Source organism: Coregonus lavaretus (genome assembly GCF_964263955.1).
Source record: "Coregonus lavaretus genome assembly, contig: HAP1_SCAFFOLD_844, whole genome shotgun sequence".
Taxonomy (NCBI): Eukaryota; Metazoa; Chordata; class Actinopteri; order Salmoniformes; family Salmonidae; genus Coregonus; species Coregonus lavaretus.
Window position 1 is genome coordinate 99,257 of NW_028159233.1, and position 17,412 is coordinate 116,668.

The 17,412-nt window shown below is 45.0% G+C and overlaps 1 protein-coding gene across 1 annotated transcript in view; it reads right to left on the bottom strand.

Moving 5' to 3' along the window:
* LOC311123154 (vascular endothelial growth factor C-like) overlaps positions 1 to 10,672 on the bottom strand; it is a 54,414-nt gene extending 43,742 nt beyond the window's left edge. Inside the window, exon 1 of the mRNA XM_084197419.1 lies at positions 10,255 to 10,672. Coding sequence (XP_084053545.1) covers positions 10,255 to 10,383 — 129 coding nt within the window. The 5' untranslated portion in view covers positions 10,384 to 10,672. The remainder of the gene's footprint in view (positions 1 to 10,254) is intronic.
* Between the last annotated feature and the right edge of the window lie 6,740 nt (positions 10,673 to 17,412).

Here is a 17,412-nt window from a genome sequence, read left to right on the forward strand (position 1 = left end):
AAGGGTGAGGGAAAACCTCAAAGCAGAGGACAGGAGAAAAAGTGTGTCTTACATGCTGTTCTATGCTAATTGTCCTGGTTGGAGCCTGATAATTAACCTGTTGGTTTCTCTTGACAGGGAAGACCCATCTACAAACATAGAGTATGTGCGAGTCCTTGAGATACACTTGCATAACTTGAATTTAATTTATTGTCCAGAGAGAATTGTGTGAAAATCTGAATTATACTCACAGAATTCTAATTGTACTTGTTTTCATAAAGTAGTTGGAAGTGCTAAGCTTCATGAGACAGTACAGAGGGCGCACACGCGCCAGAGCTCATCGCTTTTAGCATTATTGGCTGCGAGGGCATTACCCCACGACTTGTTGTTTCAGCGCTGGAGTGCTGCGGTTACACGCTGGCAGTCGTGGTGTAAGCTGACTTAGGAGTGCAGAGCTGTGTGTGTGTGTGTGTGTGTGTGTGCACGCATCTGTGAGTATGTGTGTTTGTGTCACTGTGGCGTGTCTTCAGACCAGTCACTCTCACTCCTCTTCTAAACAAACGTCTTGCCTTAGTGAGTTCTCAATGAATCTTAGACTGCTAAGCTAACCCGTTGTCTCCAAACCAGTTTACACACAGTTTACATGCACACTCTGCTACTCCTGATGAGGAGACCACCTAGCTAACCCTCTTGTTTAGTCATGGTGTCACTATATTCAGAGTTACTGGGGCCCCTAAACACGTACCCATGACAAACAGAACAGTAAATGGTGAAACTTGTAATGAAAGTCAATCAATTCGTGTACCCACTAAAACTATCACTATGGAGGAGTTCGTATGTAGCACGTACCATGACAGGCTTAGGTTATAAGGCAGCAGACAGAGAAATTATTGATTGAATTCCATTACGACAGTAATATTGCCACAATAAAGAAATACTATCTAAAATGACCCTGGGTCTTCTCCAGTCAACCAGTAAAGCTTTTCCCTCTGACTGCCCCGTGCCTCTGTCTGAGGTCCAGGACATTTGAAATGACCCCTTTCTTTAAACCGGCAGAGCTTAAAGGAAACCAGGCTAAGAATGAATGGGGGGCTTTTCCCCCTCTCTGCACCTCTACCCCCTTTGTGCACTTCCAAATGGCAAGTCCTTATGTCCGCGGTATGTAAAAAAAAATCTCTGAATAAAACCGCCAATCACCTCGGTTCTGTAGGGCTGCATTTAAAGGCGCATGCACAAAGTCAACGCAGAGAGGCCAAGAGTTTAGGAGGAGCGGCTGGCAGGTTAAAGTCCCTCTCCTCCACATCTCATTCTTCTTCCCTCTCTAAACTCTCTCTTTTCTAATCAAACTTCAGCTGATGGATGCTCTTATACGCTACTGTTTTAGAAGTGGTAAAACACTTGTAGGGGACCAGATGTACTTCCATATGTGAACAGAACAGGCTGAACAGGAAAGAGAAGAAAAGACAGGAAACTGATATAGTTGTGAAAGGCAGATCTCTTGTCTCCTGCTATTGATGTCTTCCAGGACTGGTCTCTGTAGACTATCGTGGTCTCTGTAGACTATCGTGGTCTCTGTAGACTAGAGTGGTCTCTGTAGACTAGTGTGGTCTCTGTAGACTATCATGGTCTCTGTAGACTAGAGTGGTCTCTGTAGACTAGCATGGTCTCTGTAGACTAGCATGGTCTCTGTAGACTAGAGTGGTCTCTGTAGACTAGTGTGGTCTCTGTAGACTAGTATGGTCTCTGTAGACTAGCGTGATCTCTGTAGACTAGCGTGGAATCTATAGACTATGGTGGTCTCTGTAGACTAGCGTGGTTTCTGCAGACTAGAGTGGTTTCTGCAGACTAGAGTGGTCTCTGTAGACTAGCGTGATCTCTGTAGACTAGCATGGTCTCTGTAGACTAATGTGGTCTCTGTAGACTAGCGTATTCTCTGTAGACGATCGTGGTCTCTGTAGACTAGAGTGGTTTCTGTAGACTAGAGTGGTCTCTGTAGACTAGCGTGGTCTCTGTAGACTATCGTGGTCTCTGTAGACTAGAGTCGTCTCTGTAGACTAGAGTGGTCTCTGTAGACTAGTGTGGTCTCTGTAGACTAGCGTGGTCTCTGTAGACTATCGTGGTCTCTGTAGACTAGTGTGGTCTCTGTAGACTAGTGTGGTCTCTGTAGACTAGAGTGGTCTCTGTAGACTAGCGTGGTCTCTGTAGACTAGTGTGATCTCTGTAGACTAGAGTGGTCTCTGTAGACTAGTGTGGTCTCTGTAGACTATCGTGGTCTCTGTAGACTAGCGTGGTGTCTGTAGACTAGCGTGGTCTCTGTAGACTAGAGTGGTCTCTGTAGACTAGTGTGGTCTCTGTAGACTAGTATGGTCTCTGTAGACTAGCGTGATCTCTGTAGACTAGCGTGGTCTCTGTAGACTAGTGTGGTCTCTGTAGACTAGTGTGGTCTCTGTAGACTAGGGTGGTCTCTGTAGACTAGTGTGGTCTCTCATCTGAGCTGTTGTGATTCTGTTAGAATTCGTCTCCCATATGAAATGGGTCCCATCTGTCCAGCTTTGAAATGCTACCTAATATGTAATATCTAGTCCCTGAAGATATTCTCAAACACTAAGATGTTATCATAGCAAAATTGCTTACATTCAAGGACCATGACAATGTCTAGTACAGATTTCTGACTACAGAGAGTTGGATCTGATTATCTATTCACCCACAGAAAAACAACTTAGGCACCTTTCACTTTCTCTTTAGTCTGCTTTTTTTTCCTAGTCAGAAAATACCTGTTGTGGAGATCCAGGATCATTATAACAAAAAGAAGCAGGTTAAATGTTAACACCTGAAGAGCTCAAGAGCACTGTTTTATACAATGTCTGCTACCAACAAGTACCCTCAACTGAGCCTATTCATTATGCATTCTAACCTCATTGACCCCCATTCAATATCCCCACTGCAGAAAATGGGAGTTGGGAGTTTTGTATATCCTTTGTGAGTCTAATCAAACTCTTTACTCTTCAGTCTGAAGATGTTAGGTATACTAGGGACGTCAAACGTTCAGCCTGCTGCACAGACCCTACGGACGCTCTAGTCTAGAGTAACTGGTGAAATGGTGCTTGGGAGCATTTTTTAAATCTCTAAATGGTTAAGCTAGTGATAAATATATTTGATTATTGTAAAAAATCTGTAAATTGCTTCATTTACTATCATCCTAAATTAAGATATTGAATTATTTTGCCGTATCTAATTAATAATTAAGAGTCTATTGACACACCCGTGCATCAATCTAAGTAACATAATACAGAAATCCCCATCGAAATCTGCCAGTTTAAGCTAGAGGCTCAATTCCCTGAGTGTACAAAACATTAAGAACACCTGCTCTTTCCAGGTGAATCCCTTATTGATGTCACTTGTTAAATCCACTTCAATCAGTGTAGATGAAGGGGAGGAGACAGCTTAAAGAAATATTTGTTTTGCCTTGAGGCAATTGAGACATGGATTGTGTATGTGTGCCATTTAGAGGTTGAACGGACAAGACAAAATATTTAAGTGCTGTAGTGTATTAGGATTATGTCTTTGTTAATGTTTTTACGTGGAACTGAAAGGATGTTTATTTTAGTTCAAAAGTAGCCATTTGTAGGGTGACGCCCCAGGGGAGACAGGTGATTGGACAGCAGAGGGAGCAACCCATATTTTTGCATTGTTTATAAGTATATGCTGGAGGCAGAGGGGGTTAGAACAGACAGATTATCTTTGGACACTGTTCTCCAGCCCTGCAGGGTCTGTAACTTATGCTGACATCTTGTGATATAAATAAAACTTATAATCAAAGTGCAGCCTAAGCGGACTCTTTGTTTGACAGCAATAAGTACCAGCATCGACGCGATACGACAGTGCCTTTGAATGGGGTATGGTAGTAGGTGCCAGGTGCACCGGTTTGTGTCAAGAACTGCAACGCTGCTGGGTTTTTCACACTCAACAGTTTCTAGTGTGTATCAAGGACGGTCCAGCACCCAAAGGACATCCAGCCAACTTGACACAACTGTGGGAAGCATTGGAGTCGACATGGGCCAGCATCCCTGTGGAAGGCTTTCGACACCTTGTAGAGTCCATCCAACTCAATATTAGGAAGGTGTTCTTAATGTTTTGTACACTCAGTGTATAGCTTTCATTGCTGTGTTTTTTTCTCCGTATTTCTCGTGTGTTTTCTTACTTTATATTCTTACTTTTATTATTTCCTTAACATTATTTTCTCTCACCTTGATATTGAATACTGCATTGTTGTGAAATAGCTTGCAAGTAAACATTTCACTCTACCGTTTTACACCTGCTGTCTCATGTGCACGTTACAAATAAACGTTGAAACTTTGAAATGACATGCTATGTAATATCATAGTAGGTGATACCATGCTAAAGGTCAATATTTATACTGATATTCTCTAGCCTGTGTTTGTTGTTTTTGTGTTTTGAGAGATGTTGTGTTTATTAGTTCAAGCATTAATCCAAATAGGTTGTGAAAAGAAAGGAACAGTCCTTGGCAGTTCAGTTCCTCCATTATTATGGGATGTTCTGTTCTTTGTCAAACACAGTACAGAAACGATGGTGAAAGAGGCAGATTAGTGAATTACTGTTAGGATTAAACCTGTATGAACTGACAAACCTTCTCAGTAACCCCACGAAAGCATGACAGATGTTCTGTCTTAGGAAGACATTTGACTTTTATAACATCACTGCTAGCTGGTGCTAACATCAAACGGCAAACACAAAGCAATTTCTTCTTTTTATTGCACCAATTAGGCACAATATTTTTAGGGGGCTTTGGCACTTCAAGAGAAAATGCGTTCAGCCTTCATTAAATCATTAAATACCTGTTGCATCATCTTAACAATAGGAATTAAGCATTGTTTGGTCACACTACACCCTGAACACCTGGCACTACGGCCCCATTCATTTCCAGCTCACATGAGCTGAACTAAAGGGTCTCCACTGCAGATAAACGTGTTTTGAAAACGTCCAAAACTTCTTCTGAGGACCGTGAACTCATTTGGCCTCTTCCTGACTGCACTGCTTACAGGAAGTTGGTGAGGTGAGGGCAAGAGAGTGTCAGAGAGGCACCATTAGTTGTCCTGAAGGACCATGGGAATACATTATTCTCTCTGTTCTCAGCTTTACATTAACCACACAGAGTTAGCACACAGCCATACATCTGACAGTGATGTTGATCCTAGCTTATGGTATGTCAGCTCTAGTTCTGTTATGAGCTACCACCTGCTGGCTGCTGTGCGAGGGAGCTAGAGGGTTCAGAAGCAGACAGACAAACAGTACTGGTAGTCAAAGGCCTCCCACTGTGCTACTGTCACAGACATATGGACACACTGAGGATTCAACTGAGGATCATTGACTGCTTGTTGTTCATAAGGTTCACTATATGGCCTGGGTTTTTGAGAGGGTCAGAGAGAGAGAGAGAGAGAGAGAGAGAGAGAGAGAGAGAGAGAGAGAGAGAGAGAGAGAGAGAGAGAGAGAGAGAGAGAGAGAGAGAGAGAGAGAGAGAGAGAGAGAGAGAGAGAGAGAGAGAGAGAGAGAGAGAGAGAGAGAAACGTGTTTGCGTGGGAGAGAAATGGAGAGAGTGAGCATTGTACTCTTGCCTGGGTACAGGCATGTATACATTAAGGCGTCTAAACATTAACAACTCAATTATTGAAGCAACATCAACATCATCTAAAGAAAATGCCTTGTATATGTTTGTATATATTTTTGTCCTCTTATTGTATTCCACTCCCATGTACTGCACTGACCCTTTGACAAGTAAGATTTTTTAATATTTTTTTTACAATTTTGGCAGGCACTCAAATACTTGCCATTGTAGACATTTCGTAACCACAGTGAAATGGCTAGTTTGTCCATAAAAGTGACAGCTCTCTTGTAATACCGACTGTAATTGCGACAGTGTCCTAACTCAAAGGACAGCTGAACTTTAACCCTCTCTCACTTCGCCTAAACTACATCCAAACCCTACAACATTATGTCACCTTCTCATTTAGCTGCTGTTTGATACTCTGACTCATTGTTCTTTCTTGGTGAAAACGGATAGTGTTGAAAAGAGGTGGTTTGATATCCAGTCTTAAGACTAGGAGTTAGGACAGGTGGGTTGTGTAACGGAGATAACTTAGAGATAAAGTAGAGCTGAGGAAAGCAGACGTGAGGTAATCTCTTCCACCTGGGATCTAACTGTTGGGTTTACCAGAACAACTCCGTATTACTTCACATACTACACTGACCATCATGGAGAAGACAGGAAACAGCCCTTAACCCCTACTCCCTACCTAGTCTCTTCACATACTATACTGACCGTCATGGAGAAGACAGGAAACAGCCCTTAACCCCTACTCCCTACCTAGTCTCTTCACATACTACACTGACCATCATGGAGAAGATAGGAAACAGCCCTTAACCCCTACTCCCTACCTAGTCTCTTCACATACTACACTGACCATCATGGAGAAGACAGGAAACAGCCCTTAACCCCTACTCCCTACCTAGTCTCTTCACATACTACACTGGCCGTCATGGAGAAGACAGGAAACAGCCCTTAACCCCTACTCCCTACCTAGTCTCTTCACATACTACACTGGCCGTCATGGAGAAGACAGGAAACAGCCCTTAACCCCTACTGCCTACCTAGTCTTTTCACATACTACACTGACCGTCATGGAGAAGATAGGAAACAGCCCTTAACCCCTACTCCCTACCTAGTCTCTTCACATACTACACTGACCGTCATGGAGAAGACAGGAAACAGCCCTTAAAGGTTGGGCTAGGAGCTAGGGGTTGTCTCTATACAGGGGCCCTAGCCTAGGGGTTAAAGGTTGGGCTAGGAGCTAGGGGTTGTCTCTATACAGGGGCCCTAGCCTAGGGGTTAAAGGTTGGGCTAGGAGCTAGGGTTGTCTCTATACAGGGGCCCTAGCCTAGGGGTTAAAGGTTGGGCTAGGAGCTAGGGGTTGTCTCTATACAGGGGCCCTAGCCTAGGGGGTAAAGGTTGGGCTAGGAGCTAGGGGTTGTCTCTATACAGGGGCCCTAGCCTAGGGGTTAAAGGTTGTGCTAGGAGCTAGGGTTGTCTCTATACAGAGACCCATAGCCTAGGGGTTAAAGGTTGGGCTAGGAGCTAGGGGTTGTCTCTATACAGGGGCCCTAGCCTAGGGGTTAAAGGTTGGGCTAGGAGCTAGGGGTTGTCTCTATACAGGGGCCCTAGCCTAGGGGGTAAAGGTTGGGCTAGGAGCTAGGGGTTGTCTCTATACAGGGGCCCTAGCCTAGGGGTTAAAGGTTGTGCTAGGAGCTAGGGGTTGTCTCTATACAGGGGCCCTAGCCTAGGGGGTAAAGGTTGGGCTAGGAGCTAGGGGTTGTCTCTATACAGGGGCCCTAGCCTAGGGGTTAAAGGTGTGCTAGGAGCTAGGGGTTGTCTCTATACAGGGGCCCTAGCCTAGGGGGTAAAGATTGGGCTAGGAGCTAGGGGTTGTCTCTATACAGGGGCCCTAGCCTAGGGGGTAAAGGTTGGGCTAGGAGCTAGGGGTTGTCTCTATACATGGGCCCAAGCCTAGGGGTTAAAGGTTGGGCTAGGAGCTAGGGGTTGTCTCTATACAGGGGCCCTAGCCTAGGGGGTAAAGTTTGGGCTAGGAGCTAGGGGTTGTCTCTATACAGGGGCCCTAGCCTAGGGGGTAAAGGTTGGGCTAGGAGCTAGGGGTTGTCTCTATACAGGGGCCCTAGCCTAGGGGTTAAAGGTTGTGCTAGGAGCTAGGGTTGTATCAATACAGAGACCCATAGCCTAGGGGTTAAAGGTTGGGCTAGGAGCTAGGGGTTGTCTCTATACAGGGGCCCTAGCCTAGGGATTAAAGGTTGGGCTAGGAGCTAGGGTTGTCTCTATACAGGGGCCCTAGCCTAGGGGGTAAAGGTTGGGCTAGGAGCTAGGGGTTGTCTCTATACAGGGGCCCTAGCTTCCAATGTCCAGAGGGATTCCCCTTAACAACACAGTGTGAAGCTAGGCTAAGTGCTAAGTCCAGGTCAGGTCCATTGTCTTAGGGAGGAGTAGGTAATGGACCCTATCCCACAGCCACTCTCTAACACTCCAGGTCTGTGCGCTCCATTGCCTCAGGAGGTTTTCACCCTGCATTCTTCACCAACTGTAACACAAACACCCAGGCCTCTTGTACTTACACTACCAAGAGCCCCCCCTTACAGAGGTGTGTGTGTAAGGGTTAGGGGTGTGTGTGTGTGTGTGTGTGTGTGTGTGTGTGTGTGTGTGTGTGTGTATGTGTGTGTATGTGTGTGTGTGTGCGCGTGTGTGCGTGCGTGCGTTTGCGTGCATGTGCGTGTGTATGTGAAATAAAGCAAATAGTCACAAAGCAATCATCGTTTCAACATGAAATAGCTCCAGACCAATTATTCAGACCAGACTATTGAGACAGACCCACCGGCATGCACAGAGGTCTACGCTACGGTTGGGTTGAAGTCAGATCCAAACTTCAAGGTGACCACAAATTACAGCCGCCCTTCTTATCTCTAACAGCACCCCCAACTCCCAATCCCCCCCCATGGACGTAGCCCCTCTCAACTCAGCCTCGCTCTGCTCTCTAGCCCCATGAGAACAGCCATTCATCCTTGGTACTATGTCTCACCTCAACATGTTGTTTATTGTGTGTGTGTGTGTGTGTGTGTGTGTGTGTGTGTGTGTGTGTAGGTGTGTGTGTGTGTGTGTGTGTGTGTGTGTGTGTGTGTGTGTGTGTGTGTGTGTGTGTGTGTGTGTGTGTGTGTGTGTGTGTGTGTGTGTGTGTCGTGTGCCCATGAAGTTGATGAATCACACTAGGTGCTGAGGAGTAAAATGGAGAATATCATAATAATCTCTACTGTGCGCCCTGCAGAACCCAACACTGAACCCAACACTGAACCCAACACTGAGTGATGCAGCCAGATGACTTATAGTTATAGATGAGTTATAGTGTAGTTACAGTACTGAAGAAGCAGACACTGATCCTGCACAGGATGTGCTTCATACTGTAAAATCACACATGGTCTGGGTTCCAGTGTAGTTATTGGACAAATATTCACCGCTGTATCGTAACCATAGTCACCGTAGGATAAATACCTCCCGCTTGGATTGAAGAAAAAAAACAATTAAGGTTGAACATGAACTTGAATTCCAATGAAATGTATCTTAATTACTTTGAATTTGATAACGACTCCAGGGGGTTAACATAACTGTGATTACATACAGACAAACACAAAGACAAACCCACACACACACACTCAGACCAATCACACCAGTCCCTATGGGAGGTGTTTAACGTTTTCATTAGATTTTCTAAATGTATGGCATATGAGGTCATTTATTTACACAATGAATTCATAAGCCATAATGATACTACTTTGATATCAGAGGTAGGCACTGTAAGTGAAACTATCCAGACAGGACATTTTGTTTTGTCAGGTCATACAGATGTATGACTGTAAATAGCCTTTATGAGCAAATGGGAGTACATAACAAGATCATTACTGAACACACACACACACACACAGAAAGGAGAAGAGGGTTTAAGAACGAGAACCTGTGTTTTCAGTGCATCATTACAGCTGCAGGGTCATTTAAGACACTACAAGTGAACTAGTAGCAATGTTAATCCCACCAATTAAGTGTCATATTATACGATCAAATAGCCACGTGTTTAAGATGATCCCTATCTCCTACTGCTACTGGGGAACACACACATACACACTGAGGAACACACACACACACACACACATTGAGGAACACACACACACACACACACTGAGACACACACACACACACTGAGGAACACACACACTGACACACACACATACACACTGAGGAACACACACACACACACTGAGGAACACACACACACACACTGTGGCACACACACACACACACACACACAGGTTTTGACTCAGTGACACCTGCCTCCACCCCCCATTTCTTCTGCTAATTTAAAAGTGCTCTTCTCTAATCTCCTCTGCATCCTTTCACTGGGAGGAATTCTCACTGTTCTCTCTCTCCATCTCATCCATGATAGCCTACATTCAGTAACTTACATCATCACCAAATTTGTAGAAAGTCAAATATTATGACATTTATACCCTCCACTCCATCCCACATTCCCCATTATAATGTTCAAATGTGTTTGAATATCAATTGAATCATTTACAATGCAAAATAGCCATGCATAAAATAATATATATAGCATGCGTAAAATAAAAAACTTTTATCCAAATACATACCGGTGCATCCCCTTGATCCTGATCATAATCATAATAGTCATGACTGAATTCGTGACTCGATTCACTGGCTAGATTTGCGTAGAGAATCATGGAATTGGCAAGGAGAACATATATTCCAAATAAGTGCATTTTAGAAGTCTTTATCCGGAGCAAAAACCGTACTCCTTATTTATTGACCTCTTTTGGTCAAGCGCTGTTTCTCAAGTCCTTTTTCCTCCAAAGAAAATGTATTCGCATCAGATATCCGAATTTTCATGAGCCGCTGTCATAAAAATGATGGTGCGGTGATGACAGGTAAAAATAAGGCCGTTATTTTCTCGGTGAAACGAAAGCTGCTGAAGACAACTCTTTTCACTTGTGAGCTTGCTGCGTCAAATTTCTGTGTCGGCGGTGGCATCCATCCAGCGAGCAGATGAGAGTTTGGGGAGCATGAACGTCCTCGGAGCAGAGAATGGCATGTTTAATGCAATTTCACGGTGTCACTAGATTTTCCTCCTCCCCCTGCATGCGTTTTTTCTTTCCAGCAGCTCAGTCTGTTTCTCCACGGAATAGCTGCAATTTACTTCTAGAAATATGAGTTGGGACACTCGCACCTTCTCTTGGAGACGTTGGAGGCGAATCCCTTGTCGACACAACATGTGGAGTGAAATGTCCTTGCTGTATTTCTATGGTTGTACACTGACTGTAATGCATATCTATATAGCGGAACTATGCTTAATATCGCCATGAGTCAACACTTTTTCCAATTATCAAACCCTAAGGATAAGAATAATTTCCCTGTATTGCCATCATTACAAACTTTTGCAAGGTGCATTCTGTGGCACCTACTAATGATTTACAGATTTTATTTAACCCATAACAATCCATATCATAATGCGAGTGGGGTTTTATGATCTCAAGCCTGAGCCAATAAGTATATAATAGATTACTTTACTACAATATTCTTATATGGTTTGGAGAGCTCTGCTCTGCAGGGGGTCTCTCGACATGCTCAATCCTCAAGTTCATTGAGGGCTCTTATTATACTTTGGAATGCAAGCCACTCTGAAGGATTTCTTTCCCCCTTAACAGTCATGTAAGTGGCCCTTCTTCACTTAGCTAGAGAACCACACATAGTTTGAATGGATTTGTTAAACACACGCTGTTAAACTGTTTTGTATTATGCTAGGCGCTTAGTTAGAATTTGTTCCAGCTACATCAATTGAGGACGATATATTGTAACGTTTACGGGATGTCAACCTATATAATACGAGTTAATCACACGTGTTGCGGTGACGTCTTTTTATGTGCACTGTGTTTTCATGTTCGCTGTGTTTTATGTTGGTGTTTTGGTGTGTGATCACCAAGGATAAGGACTGACCATGAGACTGTCCATCCTCTTGTTTGGTGTCCCTGACACACAGCTAAAACATGAGGAGTCTGGCACTGTAGCAAGTTGCAGTAATATCAGCATTTGGCAATGCTATGGCACTAGGACATAGCAACCTGGACTCAGGGTTAGACATAACATAGTAAAAGTAAATCCGGGACACTCCAATTAGTATGGTATGTTACGTTTCTTATGGTATGTATTGATTTGTGTCCATCATCCATTTCGTATGATATGTTACGAATTGCAATTCGGACAATATATTAAGAATTTGCAAAACGAATGATTTGTTGTGGCTAACGTTATCTAGGTGGCTAGGTGGATAATGCTAATGTTAGCTGTGCTATGGGGTTAGGGTTAGGGGTTAAGGTTAGGGGAAAGGTTAGCTAACATGTTAAGTAGTTGCAAAGTAGCTAAAAAGTTTAAGTTTAGGGTTAGGTTAGGGTTAGGTTAAAGGGTTAAGGTTAGGGTTGGGGTAAGGGTTAGCTAACATGCTAAGTAGTTGCAAAGTAGCTACAAAGTAGTAAGTCTTTGGAAAGTTGCTAAAATGCTAAAGTTGTCCGTGATGAGATTCGAACACGCAACCTTTGGATTTCTAGACGTTGGGTGAGTTGGGTGAAGTTCAATCTAAAGTAGAAATTGAGTCATTATTTTATAATAGACATCAGACATCGAATCAGTTGGCAATGACCGACTGACACCTCAGCATGCTTTAGCTGCTAGTAGATATGCCATATGCCCCACACTAGGATAAGGAGTACATCTATTTGCCATATCCACCAACAGCTGAACCATGCTGAGGTGGATGAAGGGATTTTCTCCCCAAGCCCTGTAGGCTGAACCATTGCGCCTTGAGTCCTAAACCCTAAGGCCTGTTATGAATGGCCCATGACTAAAGAGGTCGCTGGTATTGCTGGGAGTGACTCAGGTCACGGGTCACCTCTGTTTTGACATTTTCAATTGTATTACTACCACAAGCTGAATGATTGTGAATAAAATATTTTGCCAAGAGCGGGGGTGGAATCAAAACTTCGACTCGGCCTCTAATTGTAAATCTGATACATGATCTTGCTTTGTTTTCTTGTGTACCAAGAATTTGTAGCACGTAATGTAAACTAAACCAGCGTGTATTTGCAAATGTTGTTTCACATGTTGATTTCCCCTTTGGGATAGCTGTCAATATGGAGTCTATTCGCAGACATAACCAATGCCAGACTATTTCACAATAACTGTTTTGTTGAACGTTAGCACTGCTGCTGTATATGTTATTACACGTTACCAGGCAACCATGCAGCTATACCATTCTTATACCTGATCAGTAAATGCTATAAATACTGTGTCCATATTAGGACAGCCTCAGAGTTAGAAGAAGTTGATGTCAGATACATGTGTATGTTCCTACCGATTCACGGTTGTCTGTATGACTCACAAAGTCGAAGTATTTGCACTATTTGTCCCTCTGTAACCTTTCTGCATACTAAAGTACCAGAAGTCCCTTGGTACCAGAAGTCTGTTTTGAGCTGGCACTCAAAGGAAGTCATTAGCACTTATCGTGTTTTTGTGACTTCCTTATTCTTTGACGTATTCCTTATGGAAAATTGCAACATGATAACATTCTTGGACATTAATAAGGCCACTTTATTTAAATTTTCTGTTTTGGGCCTGTGTGTTTATTTTCTTTCCTGACAGAATGATGGCATGTTTTCTTTGATATAGCCAATCACATCCACCAGGTCATCCATGGCAATGGCCATTGTTGTGTCCATCACTGTCGCAGAGTTCTGAGGTTAAATGTCTAGAAGGATGGAAGTGGAGGGCTGGGAAATTCTCACTGACCTATAATGGCGGACCGCTAAACACAGTGTCATTTAAAGAGGTGGCTCAGGATCAACTTCCTGTCAGAATATCTGAACAGCAACACAAAAAGATGTCAACATGGATTAAACTGAGCAGCAACCTCAATTTAAAGCTGAAACGGGTTTAAAGTATTTAAAGTCAAATCCGTCCCCTCCAACAATGCTCTCGCTCCGTCTGGCTTTGTCTTCTAGTTTTACAATAATCGCCCGCTTTTGACAATGTAAGCTGCTACTCTTTCCACTCATTACTTAGACAACCTACTGTAAACCACTATTTTAATGTCAACAAGTCAATGCATGTAGATGTGGAACACTCAGTGTGTAGATTTGTCCGCCAATACCAATTTAAAACCCTTTGTTGACATTATTCATTGTCCATCTCGATTTTCTCACACGTGGTAAAAGTTCCCCTATTTGCTAACCCATACAATGGACACATCTCTCATCCATGAAGACTTGGCTTCCTTTTCTTCACCCTCTCCTCTGATTGGTCTATACTCACAGTCGCACCTCTGCAAAATTTCAACACACAAAACCACTGTGAGGGATGGCACTTTGACTTTCCACGTGCCGTGAAAGTCCCGTGTAGCTCAGTTGGTAGAGCATGGCGCTTGCAACGCCAGGGTTGTGGGTTTGATTCCCATGGGGGACCAGTATGAAGAAAAAAAATGTATGCACTCACTAACTGTAAGTCGCTCTGGATAAGAGTGTCTGCTAAATGTTTAAAATGTTAAACATAAGCACTCCATAAGACTCCCACTACCCCCCCCCCCCCCCCCCCTAAAGGAAGGAGTGACGGCCACTCAGGAATGTATATATATGAGGGGGCTACTACACTACTAGCAGCATCCCATGGCCCAGCGAAGCCTGACCACCCGTCTGTTCAGCCCACTGGTCTGCCCATATGTGTACAGCTAGTTCCCACAGTGGGAATGACTCCTGGGCGGAACTGGGGAACAATGGACAGGGGCCATATGACTGTAGCCTCTGCTTTGGGAACTGGTGGCCCCTGTTAAAAGTGGAATTTGCAGTGAGTGTGTGTGTGTCCACACAGCCCTCCCATCTGCCCCCCCCCCCCCCTTCGGCTCAGAAAACCTCCCCAGGTTCAGCCGTGTCTGGGCGGCGATCGATTTGGATGACGGGGTGGTGGGGACTCAGTCCCACAATCCTCTGCTTCCTTTCCTTCCTTCATTTTCTTAACTTTTTAAAGTTGTGACTTCATTATTTAAATAGGAATTAAATCATTAACTGCTCTAAAAGAGTTTAAAACTCTCTAGAAGTAATCATATTCAGTTTCAAGTTTCAAGATTAATCGTCTACGCCATATTGTACAATGCACCCATACATGTGGGTAAGGCAGCATACTGTATATGAGGGAGGAAATTGAGCCGGGATTACAAATGATGACATTGTCTTTTAGCCTTCGTTGCCTAGCTTAGAACTACCAGCTTAATCAGCTTGAGACTACTAGGGGCCAGCAGAGGCCACGGATGCATGGCAATCTATGGAGGGAAAACATGTATGGTGCAAGATAAGATTTCTTTGTTGAGTATGTTGACGCCAAACACAATTAATTACCCTGAAATAAAAAGGGAAATGTGGAAATGCAATGTGTGTGAGGGCTGGTTGTGTTTCTGTGTTGGAGGGAAATGTGGAAATGCTGTGTGTGAGGGCTGGTTGTGTTTCTGTGTTGGAGGGAAATTTGGAAATGCTGTGTGTGAGGGCTGGTTGTGTTTCTGTGTTGGAGGGAAATGTGGAAATGCCCTGTGTGTGAGGGCTGGTTGTGTTTCTGTGTTGGAGGGAAATGTGGAAATGCTGTGTGTGAGGGCTGGTTGTGTTTCTGTGTTGGAGGGAAATTTGGAAATGCTGTGTGTGAGGGCTGGTTGTGTTTCTGTGTTGGAGGGAAATGTGGAAATGCCCTGTGTCTGAGGGCTGGTTGTGTTTCTGTGTTGGAGGGAAATGTGGAAATGCCCTGTGTGTGAGGGCTGGTTGTGTTTCTGTGTTGGAGGGAAATTTGGAAATGCTGTGTGTGAGGGCTGGTTGTGTTTCTGTGTTGGAGGGAAATGTGGAAATGCCCTGTGTGTGAGGGCTGGTTGTGTTTCTGTGTTGGAGGGAAATGTGGAAATGCCCTGTGTGTGAGGGCTGGTTGTGTTTCTGTGTTGGAGGGAAATTTGGAAATGCTGTGTGTGAGGGCTGGTTGTGTTTCTGTGTTGGAGGGAAATGTGGAAATGCCCTGTGTGTGAGGGCTGGTTGTGTTTCTGTGTTGGAGGGAAATGTGGAAATGCCCTGTGTGTGAGGGCTGGTTGTGTTTCTGTGTTGGAGGGAAATGTGGAAATGCCCTGTGTGTGAGGGCTGGTTGTGTTTCTGTGTTGAAGGGAAATGTTTCATGTTCTTTACAATGAGTATCTAAGACAGAAATACCTCCCTTTGCAAGGAACATGGGTAATAGTTCATGAGGAGAAGTTGGAGATGTGTTGAGTGATTCTTCTCTACTTTTTCACTCAGGCAGTCTTCATTACAGCAAGTTTCTTTCAGTGCATAATCCATTTTAGACTAAAACCTTGCAAAATGTTCAGTGTTGAACTTCTGTAATCTTGGGGTTTCAGCTTAATCTACCTAGAGCTCTGTCTGTGTGGCTGATTGTGCTATGGTCTCATAAACATGCCTTGTGTGAGACTCAGCCATGACACTTGTTAAAGAGCTCTGGTGTTTCACAGTCTCTATCTAATTCCAATGTTGTGTCCCAAATGGAACCCTATTCCCTAAACAGTGCACTACTTCTGACAAGGGCCCATAGGACTTTGGTCAAAAATAGTGCACTGTGTAGGGAATATGGTGCCATTTTGAATGTGCCCTAGACTAACTCCATGGCTCTGTGATGTACACACACAGATAATGGAGCAATCCCCCTAAATTCTCCCCTGAATCCAACCTTAAACAACATTCTGTCAATGGTATTTCAGCCAAGTCAAAATATATACCTTCCTCATCCCTTCCTCTCTCCCCTCCCCTCCTCTCCCCAACCCTCCTCACCCCTTCCTCTCTCCCTTCCTCTCTCCCCTCCTCTCCTCTCGCCTTCCTCTCTGCCCTCCCCTCCTCTCCCATACCTTCCTCTCCCCTTCCTCTCTCCCCTACCCTCCTCTCACCTACCCTCCTCTCCCCTACCCTCCTCTCCCCTACCCTCCCTCTCCCCTACCCTCCTCTTCTTCCCTCTCCTCCCCTCCATCCTCTCCCCTTCCTCTCTCCCTCCCTCCTCTCCCCTTCCTCTCTCCCCTCCCCTCCTCTCCCCTACCCTCCTCTCCCCTACCCTCCTCTTCCTTCCTCTCTCCCCTCCCCCTCCTCTCCCCTTCTCTCTCCCCTACCCTCCTCTCCTTCCTCTCCCCTTCCTCTCTCCCCTACCCTCCTCTCACCTACCCTACCCTCCTCTCCCCTACCCCTTCCTCTCCCCTTCCTCTCTCCCCTACCCTCCTCTCACCTACCCTACCCTCCTCTCCCCTACCCTCCTCTTCCTTCCTCTCTCCCCTCTCTTCCCTCCTCTCCCCTTCCTCTCTCCCCTCCTCTCCCCTCCCATCCCCACCCCCTTCCTCTCTCCCCTCCTCTCCTCTCCCCTCTCCCTCTCCCTCTCCCCTAACCCCTCTCCCTTCCTCTCTCCCTCTCCTCTCCCTCCCCTCTCTCCCTCCCTCCTCTCCCCTTCCTCTCTCCCGTACCCTCCTCTCCCCTACGCTCCTCACCCCTTCCTCTCTCCCCTACCCACCTCTCCCCTCCCCCTCCTCTCCTCCTCTCCCAACCTCCTCTCCCTTCCTCTCACCCTTCCTCTCTCCCATACCCTCATCTCCCCTTCCTATCTCCCCTACCATCCTCTCCCCTTCCTCTCTCCACTACCCTCCTCTCCCCTCCCCACTCCTGCCTCTCCCCTACCCTACCCTCATCTCC